This window comes from Anolis carolinensis, chromosome 3, assembly GCF_035594765.1.
Source record: "Anolis carolinensis isolate JA03-04 chromosome 3, rAnoCar3.1.pri, whole genome shotgun sequence".
Classification (NCBI taxonomy): Eukaryota; Metazoa; Chordata; class Lepidosauria; order Squamata; family Dactyloidae; genus Anolis; species Anolis carolinensis.
Window position 1 is genome coordinate 285,873,345 of NC_085843.1, and position 27,366 is coordinate 285,900,710.

The 27,366-nt window shown below is 42.8% G+C and overlaps 1 protein-coding gene across 1 annotated transcript in view; it reads right to left on the bottom strand.

The window, feature by feature from the left end:
- Window positions 1-1,343: 1,343 nt before the first annotated feature.
- Window positions 1,344-27,366, bottom strand: part of cldn1 (claudin 1) — a 45,609-nt gene continuing 19,586 nt past the window's right edge. The window contains exons 2-4 of the mRNA XM_062976938.1: window positions 8,427-8,591; window positions 7,440-7,524; window positions 1,344-3,616 (exon numbers count right to left, since the gene is read on the bottom strand). Coding sequence (XP_062833008.1) covers window positions 3,454-3,616; window positions 7,440-7,524; window positions 8,427-8,591 — 413 coding nt within the window. The 3' untranslated portion in view covers window positions 1,344-3,453. The remainder of the gene's footprint in view (window positions 3,617-7,439; window positions 7,525-8,426; window positions 8,592-27,366) is intronic.

A 27,366-nucleotide genomic window follows, 5' to 3' on the forward strand; every position in this document is an offset into this window, starting at 1 on the left:
CTCATGACCGCTTGGTCAGAGTGATTTGTTGCAGCTGGCTGCTAACCAGCCTGCGCCACAGCCCAGCCTACCAGCTGTTAAGAATTGTGGGAGTTGAAGTCCAAAACACCTGGAGGGTCAATGCTTGGCTTAGGCAATCTCATGGAGTGGATTAATGTTGTGGCTCAGCCTGAGCCTGAGTTTGGGCCCATTCAGCCAGTCATTGTCTCTGCACCTGCCAGAGGACAGCCAGAGTCTGTTCCAGTAGATTCTGGGACCAGAGACAGAATGGTTGCAACCAGGCATTCTGAACCACGTTCCTCTCCGCTGTCAAGGCCAGTTCACCAGGTGCCAGATGGGCATTCTAGTTTAGAGGAGGATAATGTGTTTGATAGGAGGGAGGTGATAATTCACTGAAGGAAGAAAAGAGAATGTTTACGGAAAAGTAAACAACTTCTTTTGAATCACGCTAATGAATAGTTGTCTCATGAGAGAAAGAGTTTTCTCATGAAAGAAGACCTTGGATTTTCCTTAAATGCCTGGTCCTTCTCTGCTATGGAATTCAAGAGAGAAAGATCTTTGCTCCATTTTCCTGTATATTCTTGCAGCTTTGGACCCTTCAAGCCTTGTTTGCCTTTGAATCCAGATGAAGGTTCCAGAAACTTTGCCGTTTGGATTTCCATTACCCTGGCTTACTTGGGAGTTTGATCCTGCATTCTAGTCTTGTTTCCTGTGGTTCCAGATTGTTTGGAATTGAATCTCTTTTGGACTATTCTTGATGCTTTTCGTGGGACTGAGTTTGATATCTGGCTTGGACTATGTTCTTTGAGTGACTTTTCTAGTCTCTTGCTTTAGGATTTTCAAGTACTTTGCTTTTGTGGATTTAAACCGATTTTATTGACCCTGAACTATATTTGCTTGTGCTTACTTATAACATTCATTAAAAATCTTGTTTGCTTATATTCTGGGGCTCCAGTGTGGTTTTGAGGTGCCTACACAGCCTAGGGGTGCAACGATTAATCACCCCACTGAAATGGACTACCTCCCACAGGAGGTCCTATTTGGCCATCATTTGCCCAATTCCTTTCCCCTAAGCCATTTGAACTGGCTCCATTGCAACATCTGCATTTCAGATTTCATTCCCTGTGTGAGGAATCACTTCCTTTTGCAGTTCCTGAATTATTCATCACCGGGCCACCTGGGGTTCGGATATCCTCGGAGCAGAAGAAGCCATTCAAATATTCCTAGCATAGGTCAGTATAGTTTCATTGCAATAGTAAGAGAATCCTTTCCCCACAAAGGATTTTTTTTTCAATTTCCTCACCAACCAAGAAGTGAAAGAACTGGGACGGCGGAGGCATGCGTTCTTTACAAAAAAAAGAGGTTACATTTATTGAAAACTGTTATAATACTTTATACAAGTTTTCCTCATAGAAAAGCCATTCCCACCCCAACCCTTGTGGGCCAACTGAATGGGTGAATACAGACGTCCAGGTGCACATTTGGGTCGAATTGAAGAAAATTCACAACAGAGAACCTTGGCCACCCAATGAACCTATGGCAAATGGTGCGGGGAGTAATAAGAATGTGAACTTTATTAACTGGACAGTGTGGGACCCCCAAAGTGAATATGCCACTTAGTCCTTCACTTCGGACAAGGAAAGGTCTTGGACCAGCCCTGGAAAGAGCTAGGACCGAATGCAAGTGCAGGATGGGATTGCCTTAGCCATTGGTTACTATGTGTATGTATCTACATGGTAGAATTATTGTAGTTTATTACATGGTAGAATTATTGTAGTTTGACACCACTTTGATTACTTGACTCAAGGCTATTTGGAATTTTGGGAACCGTAGATTGGTGAGGCTAAGGGTGTTATTATAAGAATAATACTACAGTAGAGTCTCACTTATCCAACACTCGCTTATCCAACGTTCTGGATTATCCAACGCATTTTTGTAGTCAATGTTTTCAGTACATCGTGATATTTTGGTGCTAAATTCGTAAATACAGTAATTACTACATAGCATTACTGCATATTGAACTACCTTTTCTGTCAAATTTGTTGTTAAACATTATGTTTTAGTGCTTAATTTGTAAAGTCATAACTTAATTTGATGTGTAATAGGCTTTTCCTTAATCCCTCCTTATTATCCAACATATTCGCTTATCCAACGTTCTGCTGGCCCGTTTATGTTGGATAAGTGAGACTCTACTGTAGTAGGGTGTTATTGTAATAATAATACTATTTCTGAAATTTACCACCCTCGGCTTATACTGGAGTCAATGTTTTCCCAGTTTTTTTGTGGTAAAATTAGGTGTCTCGGCTTATATTTGGGTCGGCTTATACTCGAGTATATACAGTATTTAAAATTATAGGAGCCTCCGGTGTCGCAGTGGGTTAAACCCTTGTGTTGGCAGGACTGCTGACTTGAAGGTTGGGTTGCCGAACTGAAGGTTGCCAGTTTGAATCCGGGGAGAGCACGGATGAGCTCCCTCTCTCAGCTCCAGCTCCCCATGCAAAGCCATGAGAAAAGCCTCCCACTAGGATGGGAAAATTATCAAAACATCCGGGCAACGTCCCCTGGGCAACGTCCTTGCAGACAGCCAATTCTCTCACCCCAAAATGACAACTCCAAGACAATCTACTTTGAACTGGATTACATTATAATCCAGGTCAAAGGAGATAATCTGGGACCGGAAACTGGATTATATGGCAGTGTAGAAGGGGCCTGGGGCTGAGAGAGTGGGCCTGACCCAAAGTCTCTCAAACGGAATATATGGACTTGAACCCTGGCTTTTTGGGTTTCTATAAGACACAATCCACATTGTCTCTCCACTCCTTTTTTATAGTATTTTGGGAAAGATGGAAGCTCTCCCATCACTCCCTATTCAGCCTGCATTCTCATTTGTTCCTGATCTTTATGCCCACGGAAAGAAGGAAGAAATCGAATCAAAGCTTCAGAATTTCCACACATTCAAAAAAGGATTTTATCCATCTGAGTATTCTTCATGATTGTTGACCACTTGGCCTCCGGCCGATATAAAAGTAAATGCAAAGGGATGGGATTTGAAGGACAGGAGCGGAATGGGTGACAAACACAAACATTTGCTGCCAAATATATATAGAAAACAACATTTTAGGGGTGTTTCTTTTTCCCAAAGGAAGAGCAATAGATTTCCAACAAGTGTTGTGGTCACTTCCCAAATTCTTGCCCTTTTGCTGTGGATGGATATTTACAATTTGGGTCTAGGTTTCTCCGTCGGATCACATGCATAAAACAACAACCGCCCATCCAGGACTAGAAGGAATGAGGCGTGTGTGTGCATACATTATCTATATACAGATACATGTTGGTTTGCCATGCGTTGGGCCCAAGGCTTTGGCCTTTGCATTTGGGGAAACGGTGGTGGAACAAGTCCCAGTGGGCTCTCCAAGGCCGCGGTGGTTCCTCCTCCGACGCCGCTCGGCCTCATTATACGTAATCCTTCCCGGCGGACGGGGCGCTTTTGGGGTAAGGCCGGGTCGGGGGGTAGGAGGTCTCCTTCCGGGGGCACGAGCAGCACAGGAAGGCCCCGCCCAAGAGGACCAGCGAGGCCGCCGCCCAGCCCACAAAGAGCGCCGGCCCAAACTCAAACCTGAAGGAGAAACAAGGACAACTGGTCAAGCACGGCTCCAGCAAACACATGGCAACTCAAATGATAAGCCTCTCTTTAAATATTCCTGGCCTTGTGAGCACTGAATGGCCTAGCAGCTTCAAAGTCTGGCTGCTTCCTGCCTGGGGGATCCTTTGTTGCAAAGTGTTAGCTGGCCCTGACAAAGGATTCATCCAGGCAGGAAGCAGCCAGGCTTTGAAGCAGCAAGGCCATTCAATGCTAATCAAGGTGGCCAATTGTAAAATTCACACTTTCCTCAAACAGACAAGAGTTCCTTCTCCCACCCTGGACATTATTCCACAGATATATATATATATATATATATATATATACACACACACACACACACACACACACACACTAGCTGTGCCCGGCCACGCGTTGCTGTTGCGTTGTCTGGTGGTGTCTGTATTTTATAGGCAGTGTGGAAGAGGCCTAAGTGAGGCCTAACTTTGCCTGTCCCCTGGGCTGAGTGGGTTGCTAGGAGACCAAGTGGGCAGAGCTTAGCCTTCTAACTGGCAGCAATTGGATAAAAACAATTATTCCTCTCCCTCTAATTAGGACTTTATTTTTCTTCTCTTTTTGTTGTATCAACCTAGAGGCATGGATGAGGGGTTGTGCTATCAATTTTCGAGGTTGTGGGGTGTTTAGTTTTGTTGTTTTGTCGATCGCCAGGATTCCATCACTCATATACATACATATATATATATATATATATATGTATATACACACACACACACACACACACATATATATATATACACACACACACACACACACACATACATACAGTGTTCCCTCACTTATTGCTGGGGTTAGGTTCCAGGACCAACCGCAATAAGTGAAAATCTGCGAAGTAGAGACACTATATTGATTTTAATATTTATACTTTATTTTAGTGCTGATACATGATTTTAAGTCTTTATCAACCAATCGTGTGTTGATAAATCGCCTCCTTCTCCTCCCGTTGCCACTTGGGCTCCTTTTCTCTCCCTTCGGCTTCTCCTTCCTCCCTTCCTTAGGTTGTAAATTGTAATTTTTATGATTTATAATAGTCTTTTAGAGTTTATTGAAAAACCACGAAACAGCGAATCTGCGAAAACTGAACCGCAAAGTAATGAGGGAACACTGTATGTGTATATGTATATAATAATATATACACACACACACACACACACACACCACTTGTCTATGTGTTGTCAAAGGCTTTCATGGCTGGAATCACAGGGTTGTTGGCCATACAGCCCAGAAAATCACAACAACTCCACTTGCCTAGTTTCCAACAGACCTCACAACCTGCCATACATGTGGGTGAAACATCGGGAGAGAATGCTTCTGGAACATGATCTGAAAAACTCACAGCAACCCAGTGATTCCGGCCATGAAAGCCTTCGACAACACATTAAAATATGTTCCTACTTTGAAAGTGTTATTTCCTGTTTAATTGTGTGGTTTTTACTTTGGAAGTAGTTCAAAGTAAAGAACTGATTGGTGCATTCTGATGCTGATGCAGTATGGGAAATTGTAGTTTATGGCAGGGCCTTTTGAATTCCCTTCCCAAACTACATTTCCCAGAGTTCTGTGCTGTTTCCAGAATGCACTGCTCCCTCTTTTGCCTGCTACTAATGCCAAGGCTGCATTAATTTCACAGAGGAATGGCAAGGCGCTAAGGCAACCTTTGGCTTTGCTTCCTTGCCTTGCATTGAATATGAAACCAACTTTGGGAGCCTTCTGAGATTTACAAAACTAAAACGAAAAGTATGGGGTAAGTTTTGATTCTAAAATATTTGGTGTGAGTCACGCAGATGCTACAAATATGACTTCCGAATTACAAAACTTCCAATTTTCTTATGATTTCCGAAACTTTGGATTTTTTTGCACATGCCTACATACTAACATTTCTTCACCCCTCCCCATGTTCCTCCCAGTTCCACCTCCTTTCCATCCCCAGATCCACCTTCAGCTCTTGTTCCTCCTCTAACTCTGCTTCTTCATTTCTTTTCCCACCAAATCAAGCCACTGTTTTCCAGTTTGCAACAGTTTTATCTTATCTTTTGGGCATTTATGTAGGCTGTAACTTGTGTCAGAGTGTCCCATTGCTGAGGAAACCTAGCTCTCCACATTTTAGTTAAGATTAAGTTTCTCTTACCAACTTCCCCCTCCCATCTCTGCTGTGTTACTGAACCAACATTCACCATTTAATACCAAAATTCTTCTTCTAACAATTATTAAAAATTAAATTCCAGCCAGGCTGTTAGGAATTGTGGGAGTTGAAGTCCAAAGCACCTGGAGGGCCCAAGTTTGCCCATGCCTGCCTTGGAGTATATCTTTGTAGCACTTTATTAACTACCTCATGTTTCATAACACACTTAGCACACTTTTTCCCAGGTCGTTTTTATGATTTTATTGCTGTATTTTAATATGTTTTTACCAATTTTTTTCCCTATTTTTTATGTTAATGTTTATTTTCATTTGCGTGTGGTTTTTGCCATTTGATGTGTTTTATGTTCCTTGTTGTATCTGCTTGGGCTTTCGCCCTATGTAAGCCACCCCGAGTCCCTTTGGGAAGATGGAGGCGGGGTATAAGAATAAAGATGATGATGATGATGATGATGATGATGATGATGATGATGATGATGATGATGATGATTATTATTATTATTATTATTATTTTATTGTATGACACAGCAAACAAGATAGATATGCTGGATTTCATATCACAAAATCACAAGTCGAACACTTCCCAAGTGTCTAGGACTGTGTGATGTATTTTTGGAAGATGCTGCAGATCCCAGCAGGGTGGCCTTTTGCAGTTGGCAGATCGTAATTTTGTCAATGTCTATTGTTTCCAAATGCTGGCTGAGATCTTTTGGCATGGCACCCAGTGTGCCCATCACCACCGGGACCATTTATTATCATCATCATCATCATCATCATCATCATCATCATCATCATCTATACCAGGGGTCCTCAAACTTTTTAAGCTGAGGGCCGGTCCACAATCCTTCAGACTGTTGAGGGGCCGGATTATCATTTGAAAAAAAAATACAAGCAAATTCCGATGCACACTGCATATGTCTTATTTGTAGTGCAAAACAACAACAACAACAACAACAAGAACAATGAAAGAACAATACAATATTTAAAAATAAAAACAATTTTAACCAACATACATTTATCAGGATTTCAATGGGAAGTGTGCTCCTGCTTCTGGCCAATGAGATAGTCAAGTTAATTAGGGTTGTTGTTGTTGTTGTTGTGTGCCTTCAAGTCATTTCAGACTTTGGGTGAGCCTAAGTCTAAAATTTATTTATTATTTATTTACTGCATTTATTTACTACATTTGTAGCGCACCCTTCTCACCCCAAAGGGGACTCAGAGTGGCTTACAAATTATATGTACATACAATATATTATATTATTAGCATAGCACAATATTAGCATTATATATTACTATATTGAACTATACCACTATACTGTAATATTATTAGTAATATTATATGTAATATAGAATATATAATTAATATTATTATATGGTATTATTATTAGTGTTATATTGTATTACATTATAATATTATTATCAATATTATATGTATATACAATATATTATATTATAAAACTGAGGGCGGGGGCCAGGTAAATGACCTTGGAGGGCCGCATCCGGCCCCCGGGCCTTAGTTTGGGGACCCCTGATCTATACTGTTGAATAGATGAAACTGTAGATAGGCAATTTCAGGTCTGATAGTTTCCAGAGTGGAAGGGAAGGTTGTTGCAGCCCCTTCAATTTCTCAAAAGCATCCTTTTACCTGGTATTGACTGGAGTGTATGGGTTGAAAAACTCCTGGGCGATCACGTTTCCATACCATGATGTGGCTACCAAGGTGGCGAACCCTGCAAATGGGGAAAAGAGAGAGAGGAACAGGCCGTGAGTCCACAGAAGTTTCCAAAGAGGGACATACAGATCTCGTCATGGTCCAAGCAAGGGAAGCCATGGCCTCTGGATGAAAGTGGGCATGAACGTCATGATGGAGGGATGCAGTGGCTCTGAGGCAGACAGAAGCCCTGCTGGTCTGACACTTGGTTCCACCACCAGAAATCTCCTCCTTCTGCAGAAGGAACGGTGCTAAAAGGATTGCATGATCCCTACACCTTTGTGGGAGTCATCCTGGACTTACAGTGGAAACACAGCACCATGGATCAAACACAGCATTTGCTAAGTCCTCCAGCATCATTCTATGGTGTGCTTCCACCAGGAGGGTTTCACTCCAGAACGACATTGTGCTCAAGGACCTAGAAAATGCCTAGCGAGAACACCACATGTGCATTTCTAGGTCCTTTGCATGACTCCAAAACAAGCATGATGTTCTTAACTTGAAACAAGAAGATGATGCCTCTGAGAACAGCCAGGAACATCATGCTGGAGGACCTAGAAAATGCTTAGATAGAGTACTACCTACATGTCTAGATGCTAGTTCTAAGTTCAACTTCCAGCTGCAGAATGATGCTGGAGGATGTAGAAAATGCCTAGAGAGAAGACCTCACTAATATTTCTAGGTCTTCCAGAATGACATTGTGGTCAACTTCTGGTAGAAATATGCTTTGCTGGAGGACCTACGAAATGCCTAGACAGAAGACTTCTCTAGAATTTCTAGGTCTTCCATCTGAGGTCAACTTCTGTGGAAGCATGGCATAAAAGTATGTTGGAAGACCTACAAAATGTCTGGAGAGAACATAGTTTTCCAGACATGAATACTGGTCCTGGGAACTGTGAGTTGCAACCTGATGTTCCTCACCTGAGACAAGGAAGATGATGCCCCCGAGGACCGCCATCCGCATCTTCTTGACTTCATCGTCCTCCAGGCACTTCATGCATTTCATGCCAATCATGGCGACAAAGGAGGCAATGAGACCCAGGAGGATGCTGGCCACCATCAAGGCCCGCGTTGCCTGCAAGTTGCCTGTGGAAGAATGCACACAATGGGTTTGCAAAAGAATTCAAACTGGAAAGGCTAAGTTTAGCATATCTTTGGAAGAGATGCTACTTTGAGGTGCCAGTTTATCAGGACACATGATTTCCATCATCTTACATTTCAGGTATTTTTTGTGGAAGATAAGGGTAGGATTCATTTGCAAATCTCATTGCCTGTTTGAGAAAATCCCACTGTCAGAGAGAACAAGTTAATCCTTGGGGACACATGCATCTCATGGTCAGAATCCTCATCAACACTGTAGACATCAAGATTTTGCTGTTAATATTACAGCTCATCCTAACTCCTTTTCTCTTGTCCAAAGGGTAGGGAAGGATTGCGCACCTCAACATATTAATCATGCGTATACTCATTCGTGTAAGACCTGTTTTGAGAGCTACTCCTTTGGCAAGAACGTCTGAGGATGAGTATCTGTCAAGACAAAACTCCCTTTTGAGATCCTTGCAACACCATCAAGACTTGAACGTGTATTGCTCTTATTACTGTTCGCCATTGAGTCTCCTCAGAGAAAGAAAATACAGTTTATAAACAACAATGACAACAACCTACCACCCAAATGTGGAATAGCATTGAGGTATCCCAGGCCTGGAGATCTCAGGGCCAGAACTTGAAGTAAGAACCATCAACTTCACATAAAAAACACCAAATTTAACCAAAAAGGAAAAGATACACACACAGGCAGAAGACAAAATCCTCCTCTAAAGTTGGAAGAGATCCACAAGGACCATCCAGTCCCCTTCTCACAGCCTTCTTTTCTCCAAGATAAACCTACCCAGGTCCCTCAAGAGCCCCTCATAGGCTTGGCTACTAGAACTTTGACCATTTTTGGTGGACACCTTCCAGCTTTTCGTCTTTCACCGGTGTTGTTTTTCATTGACACAAAAGGGGTTTGGACTAGATGGGGGTTTGGACGAGTGGTTCTCAACCTGTGGGTCCCCAGGTGTTTTGGACTAGGACTCTCAGAATTCCCAGCCAATTTACCAGCTATTAGGATTTCTGGGAGTTGAAGGTCAAAACATCTGGAGACCCACAGGTTGAGAACCACTGGCTTAGAGGAAAACCATTCCTTTTGGCTTTAGAATCATAGAATCATAGAATCATAGAATTGTAGAGTTGGAAGAGACCTCATGGGCCATCCAGTCCAATCCCATTCTGCCAAGAAGCAGGAAAATCTCATTCAAAGCACCCCCGACAGATGGCCATCCAGCCTCTGCTTCAAAGCCTCCAAAGAAGGAGCCTCCACCACAGTCTGGAGCAGAGAGTTCCACTGCTGAACAGCCCTCAAAGTCAAGAAGTTCTTCCTGATGTTCCAGCTTTGGACCAGACCTTTCCCACTCAGTGCTCTCTCCATCGTGAAACACTGGGGACAAACAGGTTGAGAAACATCTGGGGACCCACAGATTGAGAATCACTGGACTAGATGAACTTTGCATCTCTGTCCAACTCTATGGGAAGGCTGAACCAACTATGGAGTTCATGGAATGACCTCACGCTGGATCTCAGAGGTGGGTCCCACCCACGTCTCTCTGCTCCTGGACATTCCTGCGGCCTGAGTAATGCCTCTTGCATCCCAGTGTTTCTGAATTGGGAAAGCACGTTCCGTTCCCCTCCTCCATGGCTATGACCTATCTAATCTCCCATCATCTTCCTCTAAAAATTGCACCAGAAGAGACGTCTGCAAGACTTTCACTATGATAACTTAACCACAGTCTTTGTGCACAGTATGGAACGTGGTTGGGTAACAGCTATGGGTCCAAGGGCCAGTTTCCAGGGAGGAAAGAAAAATATTCGGAGACACAGAAGGCAGGTGGAAAAGGAGCGTTTCAAGGGTCAGCAGAATTTTAGGAGGAGAAGCTTCCTATATACAGATATTGATATTGATATAGACCTAGACATATATCTTTGTATGTAAAATCGACGGACAATAAAAACAAATACCATATACAGTAGAGTCTCACTTATCCAACACTCACTTATCCAATGTTCTGGATTATCCAAAACATTTTTGTAGTCAATGTTTTCAATATATCGTGATATTTTGGTGCTAAATTCGTAAATACAGTAATTACTACTACTGCCTATTGAACTACCCTTTCTGTCAAATTTGTTGTATAACATTATGTTTTGGTGCTTAATTTGTAAAATCATAACCTATTTTGATGTTTAATAGGCTTTTTCTTAATCTCTCCTTATTATCCAACATATTCGCTTATCCAACGTTCTGTCGGCCCATTTATGTTGGATAAGTGAGACTCTACTGTAAAACAAACACAAACTCCAATCTACCTACTACAAACTGCATACAGTACAGTCTCACTTATCCAACATTTGCTTATCCAACGTTCTCGGTTATCCAATGCAGTCTGCCTTTTAGAAGTCAATGTTTTTGTAGTCAATCTTTTCAATACATTGATGTTTTGGTGCTAAATTCGTAAATACAATAATTACTACATAATATTGCTGTGTATTGAACTGCTTTTTCTGACAAATTTGTTGTCAAACATGATGTTTTGGTGCTTAATTTGTAAAATCATAATGTAATTTGATGTTTAATAGGCTTTTCCTTAGTCCCTCCTTATTATCCAACATATTCGCTTATCCAACATTTTGTTGGATAAGTGAGACTCTACTGTAATGCTAAAATTAAAGACACATATGACACCCATATTGGAGAAGGGAAGACCTACGTATATGTATGTATGTATGTATGTATGTGTGTGTGTATATATATACATATATACATACATACACACATATAGGTATGTATATTTCTTGTTTGTAACATTTACATATAATAAAAATGAAAAACAAAAACAAAACAAATTCTAATTGCCGTATTTACTCAATTATAATGCTCACCTTTTTTTTTTTACTAAATTACCTCCCAAAATTAGGGTACATATTAGATTCAAGTAAAATGGTAATCTTTTTTTGGGTTTCAGGGTTTTGTGCGAATGTTGTAATTAATCACCTTTGTTAGCATTAAATGGCCTTCCCAGCTTCACATCCTTGCCTGGGGGAACCCTTTGTTCAGTGTCGTTAGCTGCCCCTGATTGATACCTGTCTGGAATTCTTCTGGGTGGGCTCTGGGTGGGAGAAAGAATCCAACACAGGATTCCCCCTCGGGCAGGAAGCAGCCAGGCTTTGAAGCTGCAAGGCCATTCAATGCTAATCAAGGTGTTTAATTGCAACATTCACACTTGCCTCCAACAGACCAGAGTTCTTTCTCCCACCCTGGACATCATTCCACAGGGATATAAACCCCACTTGCCTAGTTTCCAACAAACCTCACAATCTCTAAGGATGCCTGCCATAGATGTGGGCGAAACGTCAGGAGAGAATGCTTCTGGAACATGGCCAGACAGCGAGGAAAACATACAACAACCCTGTGATCCCGGCCATGAAAGCCTTCGACAACACATTGAGGTTTTGCATGTTTCGCAAGTGTGCAGTCCCAAAGTCCTTCTCTGCTGGGAACACTCCTGAGCCGAGATGTTTAGGTTTCGGCAACATCAGGGAAGAGCTTCCAGGCAGTTCCAAAAAAAGAGCAAAGCAGGGCTCTGGCCTCTCCATCCCTGGCAGGCACACGCCCTTCTTCTCCGCAGAACCAGATCTTGCAAGGAAGCTGTCCGGGCAGGTTTGCATCCCACAGGCTGAACTCACTGAGCCAAAGAGTTTTGTTTGGGGCGCTGGCTTCGCATTGTTAACTTCTGAAGACCACGGAATTGTTAGAGAAGCTGCATATATTGTGTTGTGATTATTATTGCACTATTTATAAAAAGGTAAAGGTTTCCCCTGACGTTAAGTCCAGTCATGTCTGACTCTGGGGGTTGGTGCTCATCTCCATTTCTAAGCCGAAGAACCGGCGTTGTCCGTAGACACCTCCAAGGTCATGTGGCCATAGGCATGACTGCACTATTTATTTATTTATTATTTATTTACAGCATTTATATTCCGCCCTTCTCACCCCGAAGGGGACTCAGGGCGGATCACATTACACATATAGGCAAACATTCAATGCCTTTTAACATAGAACAAAGACAAGACAAACATAGGCTCCGAGCGGGCCTCGAACTCATGACCTCCTGGTCAGAGTGATTCATTGCAGCTGGCTTGCTCTCCCGCCTGCGCCACAGCCCATCCCATATCGAAGGTCTGAGTGAGGCTCACAAAATGCACCAAAGCAAGTTACAAAGTTTGAAATGGCAGAATAATTAAATAAGTTTAATGCAGCAATAAGTTTAAATGGCTTTAAAAGCTTTGTACGCTGTGGATGCATATGGAAATGATATGCAGAGTGCATCTACAGCACTATCAAATTAATGCAGGTTGACACCATTTCAATGCCATTATTCAGGGTCCGGGGAGTTGTCACTTCTACAAGGTCTGTAGCCTTTTCTGCCAATGAGTGCTGGTGCCTCACAAAACTACATCTCCCAGGATTTCATTGCATGGAGCCATGGCAGTTAAAGTGGTGTCAAACTGCATTCATTCTGCACTGCAATTTCTTTTCCTGCAATTTGAATCCATTGTTCCAATGTTCTAGTCTCCAGAGCAATGGAAACAAACATGTGGCGGCACCTTCTTTGACCATATCATAATGTCTGCATCCAGCTCACAGTTGCATAAGATGGGTTTTGTAGGTGATTTTGATGAAGTAATTCTCAGCTTTGAAGATCAGGATAGTTCTGATTTAGTTAAGATGTTTACTAACTGTTGAAATGTTTGTGTATTTTTGTGTTTATTTACTTTTATTATTGTTTCATTGATAAGTATATTTCCATATTAATTTGTCTACAATGTCTCCATTATGGATTGTTACTGAGAATGCAAATTGATTCCATTTATGTATCTCATGTAATTATAAATTTTAACATTAAAAAAATTAAATAATAATAATAATAATAAAAGATGGATTTTGTAGGTGCAACCTTTATAAATGCAGTTGTGCATTCTTGGACGGTGTATAATGATGTGCCAGTTCTCTCCATGCCCCACTTTATCCCCCGGGAATGCAGAAAGAGCCACTGTGCATTATTCCCCATTGCACAAGGGCGCATTGATGGGAAGACAATAGGTTGCTCAATGTGAGGATTCAGCAGAGGGGTGGGGAAGTGCAACTATCACTTAAATAAATGATTGTAGACTTAGGTTGCGCAAGAATAATGTAGGATCTCAGCAACATTGAGCTTCCATACTGCTTAACCCAAGGAACCAGTGTGATGTACTGGTGTGAGCACTGCACACTGGAAACCAGGGCTTGAATCTCTGCTCAGACATGGAATCCCACTTTGGGTGAGTCACACTCTCTCAGCCTCAGAGGGAGGCAAAGGCAAATTTGGCCAGGAAAATCCCATGATAAAATTATGTTATAGGCACCACAGGTTGACAATGACTTGAAAGCGCATGAGAACAACAATCTATTGTACCATTACGTAACCTGAAACATAGTATTGCAGAATCAACCCAATTGATATCTTATTGCAAGGAAGGAGTTGGACAATTTTGTCCATGCCCCATGCCCCATGGGACAAAAATGTAGTAGTTGTGCATGAGGCACCATTATGCATGGAAGCATATATATGTTGAGCATGTCTGTGCATTGTGCATTTGAGAGTCAACACTCGTGTGCATTCAGTTGGTCACAAAAAGAAGATGGAGGTGCATCTACACGGTAGAATTAATGCACGAACACTACATTAACTGCTATGTCTCAATACTATGGAATCGCAGGAGTTGCAGTTTGGTGACTCTTCAGCAGAGAAGGTTCAAGATCTTGTGGAACTACAACTCCTATGATTCCATGACACTGAACCATGGCAGCTAAGGTGGAGTCAAACTGTGTGTAAATGGCCCAGGGTTGTCCATCTGCCACAATTCCATGAAGATAAAGTTGCACTCTCTTTTTCCTCCATGTAGGATCTCAGTCATAAAGTTAGAAGGATCATCTAGTTAGCCCATCTCCTCCCTGCTAATGGAAACTTCTATCCTAAAATACTCATGGGTCTGTCTTTCATGCTTTCACATCAATGAACAAGAGACAGGATGGATATGCATCTGCATCAGCTCAAGGCAAGATGACAGAACATCTGAACATCTGCCACATTGATAGGATTTTTGTCATTTTTTATGTATTTCTCGCCAAAATTTCTTGATTTTCTTACATTCCCACCATATGTGTATAAAAGTCCCGGTGTGCTTTCCACATTTCCAACAGTTTCCACTGTTTTTCCCTGTATTGATTCTAGCAAGTTTATTTGGTGTCAAATACCACATGTGGAACATTTTAAATCAGTTCTCCTTTATTTCTGTAGCATAAGCCCACCTCAGCTTCTGCCACATTGATGAAGCCATAGCTGGCAGAAGAAGAGAGTTGTCTTGGGAAGAACCCATCTTGAAGGCACTCAACGGCAACCGAGATTTCCTTCTGGTCTTACACATGAGACATCAGCACTCAAAACACAATTAGGGTTGGGCACCTTGGCATTGACCTAAGGGATCTTTCTACCCTTGGGAAGTCTCCTCATGAAGAACCAGCTCCAAAGGCCTGAGGAGCATTGGCTCAATTCTCCAATAGGCTCCTCCAGAGATCCAATTCCATTGTAGAGTTAATGCAGTTTGATACCATTTGGCTCCATGTGATGGAATTCCTTAGCAAACTACAATGGCCATGATCCCATCGCATGGAGCCGTGACAATTAAAGTGGTGTTCAGATTGTGCAGATACATTGATTCCTCACTTTAGGTACATCCAGAGCTAATAGAAACGTCTTTGGTGATATTCGATTTCTACCCAAACAGTGGTTTATGTTTTGCATATTTTATTTTTTATTTATCCTGAGGCTGTATTTCTGGGTATGCTTCCTGGTTCCTTACATGAATATGAATGACTTCATTTCCTCTGTGTGAATAATTATTCCTTTTCTGGACTACACCTCCCATAGTTCTCCAACTATCTGGGGAATCATGGATGTGTTAGTGCAATGTTTTTTGTGTGTGCTTCCAAGTTGTTTCTGACCTGAAGCAGAAGGCCTATCATGGGGTTTTCTTGGCAGAATTTACTCAGAGAAGGTTTGCTTTTGCCTTCTTATGAGAGAATGTGACTTGCCCTACCTTCAAACTGTTGGAGTGCACTGACAGGTCGGGTCCTTATATTCTCAAATGATCCAAAAACCTCCAGGGTCTCTTTATCCAATGGGGGTGTGCAAATCTTCATTTTTAAATCGTAAGTCTACGCAAAAACCTAACAATCAAAGCTCACTCAATACTTTTTTGTTTGAATTCTGTAATGCCCGGAAGCCTATCAAAGTCACTTTTATTTTCAGTGCAAGCGAAGTGAAGCCAAAAAGGCTGCCATTCCTCTTTCAATTGAGAAGAGATGTGCTGTCTCTTGCCATGAGGAGAGAAAAGCAGCAGGGCAGGACTAAGTGCACTGGGAAAGAGACTGAGAGAGCACAGAATCCTGGAAATGTAGTTTGGGAAGGTGAGGAGACCTGTGGCAGAGAATGCAAAAGCCCTTCCCTAAACTACATTTTCCCAGAATTCTGCTCAGCACCAGAGAGAGCACAGAATTCTGGGAAAATGTAGTTTGGGAAGGTGATGAGCCCTGTGGCAGAGAATGCAAAAAGGCCCTTCCCTAAACTACATTTCCCAGAATTCTGCTCAGCATCAGAAACTGAGAGATCACAGAATTCTGGGGGGATGTAGTTTGGGAAGGTGAGGAGCCCTGTGGCAGAGAATGCAAAAAGGCCCTTCCCTAAACTACATTTCCCAGAATTCTGCTCAGCATCAGAAACTGAGAGAGCACAGAATTCTGGGGAAATATAGTTTGGGAAGGTGAGGAGCCCCATGGCAGAGAATGCAAAAAGGCCCTTCCCTAAACTACATTTCCCAGAATTCTGCTCAGCACCAGAAACAGAGAGCACAGAATTCTGGGAAAATGTAGTTTGGGAAGGTGAGGAGCCCCGTGGCAGAGAATGTAAAAAGGCCCTTCCCTAAACTACATTTCCCAGAATTCTGCTCAGCATCAGAAACTGAGAAAGCACAGAATTCTGGAGACGTAGTTTGGGAAGGTGAGGAGACCTGCGGCAGAGAATGCAAAAAGCCCTTCCCTAAACTACATTTTCCCAGAATTCTGCTCAGCATCAGAAACTGAGAGAGCACAGAATTCTGAGAAAGTGGTGCCAAACTGCAGTAATTCTACAGTGTAGATGGACACTAGGTGGACTATTTTAACATCAAAAAACCCAGCCCTTCTAAGCCAGAAGCAGAACGTGAGCTCCTTGTGGTTTGTTTTCATTTCTTCCTATCTGGGTCATCAGAAGGGTCCCAAGGATGCCACCTTCCCTATTGTCCAGACCCACTTTGGACCCATTTTTTTAATCCAACGCAGTCTGGAGATGAACTTCTTGCGATGCCTCACCCATTTTTCACAAATTCCTTCTCTCCTCAAAAATCTTGCCAAATGCCAGCAGGTTCCCTTATCTTTGCAGCTACCTTTGATGCCTGTTGTAAAACCAAACAAAACTTGCAAACCTAAACTCGGCGCAAACCAGAACGGCCGCTTTGGAATCAACACAAAAATATTTTTTTGGAAGGAGGGAAAAAAACAAAAAACCAGAACCCTGGGCAGGAAATGAGTTGCAGAGAGAGGGAAGAAAAAGATAATTGTCAGCAAAACATATTTTGAAGATGACTTGCAGCCAAACCCAATAGTTATCGCGCATGGTCGGGTGCGTGGCGCACGCCAGCATTGGGCCCAATGGAGGATTTCCTGCAACACACCCGCCACCTCCGGCCTGAGTCAACAAGCAGCACCAAGGGGCCAAAGGGCCGGAGAAGAGCATTGGAATGGCCAGAGGCCACACATGTCGATGGCCAGGTGGCCCAAGGAGTGCGGCTCTCCAGGGTCCATGCATCCCAGGCAGCCCCATAAAGGGAAACACCACCCATGCCATCGTTATGCTTTGCTAAAACCCTGGCCAAGGTTTCATAGAATCATAGCGTTGGAAGGGACCCACATAGGCCATCTAGTCCAACCCCTTTGGCCTTCCAGGAAGGCACCATCAAAGCACTCCTGACAGATGGCCATCCACATACAAGCCACCAGTGAACCATAGTGTTGCAAGGGACATCCAGAGGCCATTTAGTCCAACCCCCTTCCGTCTTGCAGGAAGGCACCATCAAAGCACTCCTGACAGGTGACCATCCACATACAAACCACCAGAGAAGCATAGTGTTGCAAGGGACATCCAGAGGCCATTTAGTCCAACCCCCTTCCGTCTTGCAGGAAGGCACTATCAAAGCACTCCTGACAGATGACCATCCACATACAAACCACCAGAGAAGCATAGTGTTGCAAGGGACATCCAGAGGCCATTTAGTCCAACCCCCTTCCGTCTTGCAGGAAGGCACCATCAAAGCACTCCTGACAGATGGCCATCCATCGTCTGCTTACAAAACACTAGATAATCAGTATGTTGCAAGGGACCCCCTGATGCCATCTAGTCCAACCCCCTTCCGCCTTGCAGGAAGCCACCATCAAAGCATTCCTGACAGATAGTCATCTATGATTGGCTTTCAAAACACCATAGTGTTGCAAGGGACCCCCAGGGACTATCTAGTCCAACCCTCTTCTGCCTTGCAGGAAGACACCATTCAGCCTCTGCTTAAAATCTACAGAGAATTGTAGAATTTTAAGGGACCCCTAAAGGCCATGCAGTCCACCCTTTTCTGCTATGCAGGACACTCTCAGAGTCCTCCCGACAGATGACCATCTGGTCTCTGTTTAATATTATTCAGAAGAGGAGACTCCCAGGAAGCAGGAGATTCTTCTGCCAAACTGCTGCTTTGACCATCACAACGTTCTTCCTAATGTTTAGGAGGAATCTCTTTTCCGGCCATTTGCGTCCATTACTCCATTGTGTCCTAGGGCACATCTTCTGGCAATTGATGCCAAAGGGCGACTGAATTGGCTTGATGGCATTACATGACACACAGAGCAGGTGTGTCACAGCATGGCTTTGAACTACATTCATAGAAATTGCAGGAAACTGTTGAGCTCCCCAAGAAGTCAGGTCAACCGTGACTTCCATCTCTTATCAGCAACTATGCTCCTTCTTCTTTGGGAAGTGGACACAGCTGGTTATTCTAGACTTGAGCAGCCCAGGAATAGGGAACGCATCTGCTTTGCTGCCTCAATCTTTTGTTTGCGGTGCTTATTTGGCAGGTAAGTTATAAAACAGGCATGGGCAAACTTAGGCCCTCCAGGTGTTTTGGACTTCAAATGCCACCATTCCTAACAGCCTACTGGCTGGAAGGCCCAAGTTTATCTATGTCTGTTATAGAATCATAGAATCAGAAGAGACTCCCAAGGGTCATCCAGACGAACCCCCTTCTGCAAGGCAGGAAAATGCAACGAAAGCCTTCTGACCAGATGGCCATCTACTAGCCTATATTTCAAAACTTGGACCAGATCCTCATCCTGAAGAAGCCGAGTATTCCACCAAAGAACACTGACCACCAGGAAGTCCTTCCTGTAAATTGAATCCATGGTTGCATTGTGCCCTTGTCTCTAGAACAGCAGAAAACAAGCTTCTGGATTCAGAAACTGGATCATATGACAATCTAGATGGCATCTCCTGGGTTGTGGCCCGGGCTGTGGCGCAGGCTGGAAAGCAGCCAACTGCAACCAACTGCAATGAATCACTCTGACCAGGAGGTCATGAGTTCGAGGCCCGCTCGGAGCCTATGTTTGTCTTGTCTTTGTTCTATGTCAAAGGCATTGAACGTTTGCCTATATGTGTACTGTGATCTGCCCTGAGTCCCCTTCGGGGTGAGAAGGGCGGAATATAAATGCTGTAAATAAATAATAAATAAATAAAATCTCCATCTAGATATGAGGGTCTTACTCTACTAACAAGTTCTAATCAAGGTTGAACCAGAAAAGTAGATCTCAATGTTTTGGAAATTCCAACCACCCATCAAATCAATTGGATCCAATGGACATGCTCCCATTTGGACTTAAATGTATAATTCTGCCCAGAATTCTCATTGATTGCTATACATGGGATGGAAGATGCACCACAAGAGATTCTCAGATGGGATTGTTTCCACCGAGACTATGGGTGCACCTACACCAGTGGTTCTCAACCTGGGGTCCCCAGATGTTTTTGGACTACAAATCCCAGAAATTCCAGCCAGTTTACCCGCTGTTAGCATTTCTGCGAGTTGAAGGACAAAACATCTGGAGACCCATGGTTGAGAACCACTGCTGTAGAAGGAATGCAGTTTGACCCCACTTGAACTGCCTTGGCTCATTGCCATGGAAGTTTAGGAGTTATAGTTAGTTTGGTAATGGGAAGAGAAGTCTAAAGACATTCCAAAACTACAACTCCCAGGATTCCATAGCAGCGAGGCATGACCATTAGTGGTGTCAAACCTTATTTCATCTAAAAGTGTAGACACATCCTTATAAGGCAAGAGGCTGGCATCCACCCTGGGGCACCAACAACAGGTGAAACCAAAAAGATCAGTGGAGATGAAACTGATGCAGAGAGAAGGACGCATGGTGAATCATGGTCACATCAGATAAGATGGGAAGCCCACGGGAGGAATTTCCAAGATGTTACATGCAGGTGAATGCAATTTACACCTGGCTGGGGGTGCAGTCCTTAACTCACCCCATTCTGGAAAGTGGCAATGAATAAAGCAGCTCTTTCTGCTCAGGAAACAGGATTTTGTACATAGGGAAAAAAATGTTGGGCCCCAAACTTTTTTATTTTTTGCACAGAAAATGTGGAGGGGTTTTTTTTTGCAGAATTTTGTTTGCCAATATTTTGGAAACAATCTTAGTGAAAAACAACCTGTGATGGGTTATTCTTAGGGTCTGTTTAATAATAATAATAATAATAATAATAATAATAATAATAATAATAATAATAATTTTATTTTTGTACCACGCCACCATCTCCCCAGAGGGACTCGGGGTGGCTTACAGATATAAAACCAACATACAATAATATCAAATACAAAAACACACAAATAAATTTAAAAGGCATTAAAAATCACAATCATTATAAAACACTCTGGAATGAATACAGTTTGACCCTATCTTAACTAACAAGGCTTAATGCTATGGAGTCGTAGGAGTTGTAGTTTGGCAAGGTCCATAGCCTCACCTAGGTGCATCTGGACTTTATAATGAATAGAATCAAAGAGTTGGAAGAGACCTTGTGGGCCATCCAATCTAACCCTGTTCTACCGAGAAGCAGGAAAATCTCATTGAAAGCACTCCTGGCATATGGCCATCCAGCCTCTGTTTCAAAGCCTCCAAAGAAGGAGCCTCCAACACATACAGTTTGACATAACTTTAGATGCCATGGGGTTGTTGTGTGTTTTCCGGGCCATATGGCCATGTTCCAGAAGTATTCTCTCCTGACATTTCGCCCACAGCTATGGCAGGCATCCTCAGAGGTTGTGCTGTATATACTTGCCATAATGTGGGTGAAACTTTAGGAGAGAATACTTCTGAAACATGGCCATAAAGCCCAGAAAACACAACAACCCTGTGATCCTGTCTATGAAAGCCATCAACAACACATTTAGCTGTCATGATTCAATACGACAGAATCCTGGGAATTCTAGTTCTAGTTCTTAGGCAGAGAAGGCTTGCAAAACTACAACTTCCAGGATTCCATATCATTGAGCCATGGCTGTTAAAGCAATGTCAAACTGCATTCATTCTACAATGTAGATGCACCCATAAATCAGAAACAACTTCAAAGTGCACAACAAGAACTCTGGCACAAATGCCTGTCAAAAATGCAAAATCACCTTCCCTGCACTTTTCAGGATTTGACTCTTTGCTCTGTGCATTTTATGCCATTTGTTTCTCGTCCTTCCCCAAAACTTGTCACTTGCAGAATGGATGTCACCCCAAAAAGGATTCCTTTCCTGCTGTTTGCCTCCTGTTTCTTGAATGAGTACAGATTCCTCCACAAAAAAAAGGATTGTTGCTTGTTATTAAGGGTTTCTGGACATGAGGAGGCGTTTGAAGACGGTTCCAAGGGTGCAGCTTTTGCAAATAAAACCCAGGCAACCCACGGACACAAACGCCTCGCCCTGCAAGATGCACGGTTTTCCAGCCCATAAAGTCTTGGTTACTATCTATCAAGTAAACCCAAAATAACCGAGATCGTAACCCAGATGCACTCATTTAATTGTATCTTCCCTTGCAACTGACTGGTTTTATACTGAAATATGTACGTTTTTGCACTTCAATGACCAAATGAACAAAGTAATATAAGAACTTCAGAGCTTGGAAAAGTTTCTCTCTTTTTTTGCAATCCTATCTCCAGAATCTCAAAGTAGTGATTCTGAGACATGAAATATATTGCATTGTCGAAGGCTTTCATGGCCAGAATCACTGGTTTGCTGTGAGTTTTCCAGGCTGCATGGCCATATTCCAGAAGCATTCTCTCCTGACGTTTCGCCCACATCTATGACAGGCATCCTCAGAGGTTGTGAGGTCTGTTAGATACCAGGCAAGTGAGGTTTATATATCTGTGGAATAATGTCCAGGGTGGGAGAAAGAAAGAACTCTTGTCAAGTGTGAATGTTGCAATTAGCCACCTTGATCAGCATTGAATGGCATTGCAGATTCAAAGCCTGGCTGCTTCCTGCCCAGAGGCATCCTTTATTAGAAGGTGTTATCTGGCCCTGATTGTTTCTTCTCCTGAAATCAGGAAAGTAAATAAAGAACAGCACTAAAATAAAATGGGGATTCTAGAGAAGAAACAATCAGGGACAGCTAACTCCTCCCAACAAAGGATTCCCCCAGGCAGGAAGCAGCAAGGCTTTGAAGCTCCAAGGCAATTCAATGCTAATCAAGGTGATGAATTGCAACATTCCTACTTGCTTCAAGCAGAAAAGAAATCTTTCTCCTACCCTGGACATTATTCCACACACACAAAACCACACAAACACACACACATATATAAACCCCACTTGCCTAGTTCCCAACAGACCTCACAACTTCTGAGGATACCTGCCATAGATGTGGGTGAAACGTCAGGAAATAATGCTTCTGGAACATGGCCAGACAGCCTGGAAAACTCACAGCAACCCAGTGAAATATATCCATACATTATAATGTTTTAACATTTCACCTTGTATTGTATTCGATTTTGAAAGGTATTTACATTACACCATTTAGAAGATATTTCTTCCATTTTACATCATATTTTTTATTGTTGTAAAAGGCCATCCTTCTAATTTTTAAATTGATTTCATGGAAGGCCACCCAAATAGCTTATAGTGTGGGGAAGAGAATAATTATTTTCAATGTATGAATAAATATTCCAAAAAGGTAACTTGGAAGAGCACATCAACAGAGGGATGGGTCCGGAGCATTGAATCTCTTCGAACTGACCAAAAAGCAGAGATAAACAAAATATATGACATCCATTTCTTCCTTCATTTTCCACCCAGCACCTGCTCTTATTACCTATAGAAAAGCTATTTAGATATTGGCTTTGCAGTTAATACACGCAGGGCAGAATTCATTTGGATTCAAATGTCAGGACATGAGATTTCACCTGAATATTATGAAGCACTTCCTGATGGTAAGAGCTGTTTGACAGTGGAATATGCTATTTCATTGCCTTCATTCTCTGGATAGCCCTCTGTCAGGAGGGATTGGATGGTGTCCTCCTACTTGGAGGAATGGGTTGGACTGGATGGCCTTTGGGGATCCATTATGTTCCTTTGGGTTGTTCCTTTGGGTATATACCTCACAACCTCTGAGGATGCCTGCCACAGATGTGGGCGAAACGTCAGGAGAGAATACTTCTGGAACATGGCCAAACACACAACAATCCTGTGATTCTGGCCATGAAAACCTTTGACAACTCTATGTAACTTTGATTTTAGGCCTGATGTGACGGTGCTACCAATGCACAATGGGACTCGTGCCGAACGCAACTTAATGCACAACCAAATCATTGCACAAAGGGACCCAATGCACTATGGGTTGCATGCCCATGCGCATCGGTGGAGCCCAGTGTGGGAGGGGAAACTCTCCCTGGCGTCGCATTGAACATCTGGGCAATTAATTACCAGCATTTCTGCAAAGTATCTGTAAAATTGTGCAATGCAGACGGCGATCGACAAGGTAGTTTTCGTTTCACAACGCAGTATCAGTAACCAAGTTGCTCTCCAAATCACAGCACGGTAATTAGCAAACAAGCTCGAAGCAAGGCACCCAGATCTTTATCGAAAAGGTCTGTAGTAACGAATGCTTAGTAAGGAAAACAATCTCTGGAGTGAGTTTCAGCCTGAGAAGCCACGGCTCCCAAGTCCTGGAGATCGTTCGAAGGGTATAGCGGAGGCATGGGCCAACTTGGGACCTCCCTCCAGGTGTTTTGGACTTCGACTCCCACCATTCCTCACAGCCTCAGGCCCTTTCCTTTCCCCCTTGGCCGCTTAAGTCTATTCTTCACTCCCCCCGTTCTCAAACCTAATCTGGCTTCTCAGGAAAACTCCCGTTTCACAAAAGAACTGAGAAGGTTGAGGGGGAAAAGGAAGGCGCCTTAGGCCAGGAATGGTGGGAGTTGAAGTCCAAAACACCTGGAAGGATGAAGTTTGCCTATGGAGCTCTCCTGCCTACCATTATCATAGAATCATAGACTTATAGAGTTGGAAGAGACCTCACAAGCCATCTAGTCCAAATCCTGCCAAGAAGTAGGAAAATCACATTCAAAGCATCCCTGACAGATGGCTTTCCAGCCTTTGCTTAAAAGCTTCCAAACAAGGGGCCTCCACTACACTCCAGGGCAGAGAGTTCCACTGCTGAACAGCTCTGACAGCCAGGAAGTTCTTTCTAATGTTCAGGTGGAATCTCCTTTCCTGTCATTTGTTCTGCGTCCGAGTCTCCAGGGCAGCAGAAAACAAGCCTGCTCCCTCCTCCCTATGACTTCCCCTCACATATTTATACATCATGTCTCCTCTCAGCCTTCTCTTCTTCAGGCTAAACATGCCCAGCTCTTTCAGCCGCTCCTCATACGGCTTGTTCTCCAGACCTTTGATCATTTTAGTCACCCTCCTCTGGACACATATTGTGGAATAGACTATGAATCTCAAGACCATAAGTATTCTGATTAGTAATTTAGAGGTTTGTATTAAAAAACTATATAAATCTCTGACTAATGGAGCTTTGCACAGCCCTAGTACTAACATAGAAAAACATGGGAGGATTGCTTCTTATGTCTGTTCTAACATACTAGCAAGTACTAGCAAATCCCAAAGTCAAAGATATATTTTGCTCCGTAATTAATCTTTTCTTTTTTTTTGTGGTAAGAGAAAAAGATGGGCACAGTGCTGAGAAGGTTATGTGCAAAAGGCTGTTTTCTTGAAGCATCCATGAAAACTCTGCAAAAACGACTAAGAAAAGTGGGGTAAAAAGCAGGCAAACAAGTAAATAGAAATAAATATTGAAGGTCAAGTTGATGTCAACTAGCATGTCATGACTAGCTCTAGATGCTTGAAGATGGACTTGAGATTTTGGATGCACTCCTGAAAAGAGCAATGAAAGAACATCAAGGGTATGAAGAAGAAAAAGTTGAAGGAGTTGCTTATGCTCAAAAGAAGGGGTGCCAAGGAGCAACTGAGCTCTTGACTACTGCTTTTCATTTCAATGGGCGTGCCTTGTAGACTCTCCCAATTCTTTATGTATGTCTAAGTCTCCAAGACGATGGTCTTATGTTACCCAGATCATTGCAGGTTGTGGAGCGGAGATCAGAAAAGGCTCCTAAACCAAACACTCTCTAGATCTGCCTGTAAAGAGTTATTAAGAACGACTAAGGTTCTTTCAGGCAAGGGGGAATCTTTTTATCCCACCGCTGCCACCAATTTGTAAAGAGTTAGTAACGACTGACACCAATGTGGAAAGATTCAACCACCAAATACTCAGGAAGGAGACCTTTTACTTTAAAGGGTAGCATAACTTGGTTTAGAATATATGTGACAGAGGCTTAGATGTTGGAAGAACAATAACAAGTTTATTCAGGCACAAGCTTGGTGGTTACAATGTTGTTTCTCACTTAGAGGTATTCTTATTAACAGTTACAATACTAGAATGAGATGAATCAACTCTCTAAAGTGTCACTTCTTTTACTTAAGGTAGTTAAAACTTCTTCCTCTGCTCCTTTCTAAACTGTTACTTCAATGGATCTCTGTGAGTCCAGCTGGGATTGGTTCCCAAAGTTTGAAACTTGGACTATCCAGTGACTTCAAACCACAGTCACCCCTGTGATATACTATCACAGATTCTCTGTGCCTTACCAGGACACAGACTACACTAAATAAGTCACCAAACTTATTTAAAACCAACTCAAAATGAACAATTGAGTCTCCTTGATCCCATCAACCTGGAATCAGTCTTCCCTGTGCCTCATCAGAGCACAGACTCGCTGACTTTTTAAAACTCTGCACTTCTTCACTAAACAGCAGTTGGCTCCGCCTACTTCTCCATGGCAACCAGCCTCTGAGTGCTGAGATGCAATAACTGTAATACTTACCCTTTTAAAACATAAACACACAATCAAACATAACATTTGCAAACCAAAATTCGTACTTCATTACACTGCCCCTCTCGAAAAGGCCTTGCAGATAATGGCAATTAATATGGTGTGAAACTGCTATAATTGTCCAGTACGGATACAGGATACAGGCTCTGTTGCAAGAGTTTGAAAGAGCCAGTTAAAAAGGCCAGCAAAGCAGACAGTTGGATGCCGAATAGATACCATTGTTGGCGAGGTCTTGAGCAGTTCATACCAGAAGCGTCTGTTTGGGAGATGTTTTGCACGGAGAGAACAAAACAGCCCTGGGATCTGGTTGCTGAACCAAGGAAAGGCCCAACATTCCTCGAGGAGGCGTTTCGGGGAAGACAAGTAGATGCTTGCAAAGCCCTTCATGAGCACATCACAAAAGCTCCTAAAACGGGTGGGCAAAACCACAAGTTTTTTTTCCAAATGAGAGCTTGAAACTTGCAGGCAGCGCCAGGAACAATTCATGAATGGTATAGGGTTTCTAACTAGCTTTGAGATCCCCCCCAACACACACACACACACACACACATACACACACACTGTATAATGGCACAGATGTGCTGATAATCTTCTTAAGTGGCCAAGCATCAGTATCACCCAGACTAGATGGCCAAAGCCATGCGCAAGGAAGACCAGGCCAATTAGGAGAGTGAGTGAGGATGAATCACTTGTGCATTCATATGCGGGCTGTGCTGCAGTTTAAAATAATGTTAATATTGTCAGAAGCTTAATTCCTATTTTCATATTTTTCTGGGAGTATGCATTTAGCAATAGTATGGGTTTTTTTTTTAAATTGCAAGTTGCTCTGAGCTGCAGTTTAGCAAGAAGAGAGAGATCGAAATAAAGAGCAGGGAGAAGGAGAAGGAAGAGGAGAAGAGGAGGAGGAAGAAGAAGAGGAAGAAAAAGGGTAGAAGAGTAGGGGAGGCACAAAGAGAAGGAGCAAAGAAGCAGGAAAATTGTACTTGAATAATTAGTCCCATGACAAACCCCACCTAAACAAAACTTGCTATATTTTGCACTTTATTCTGCTCCTCTTAGAGAATATTTCAGCACTTTGTCCACTTACGCTCCCAAATGGTATTACAATACATATATTTGCACTTTTGTCTAGACCACCCTCCCATTTTATTAACTTTGCA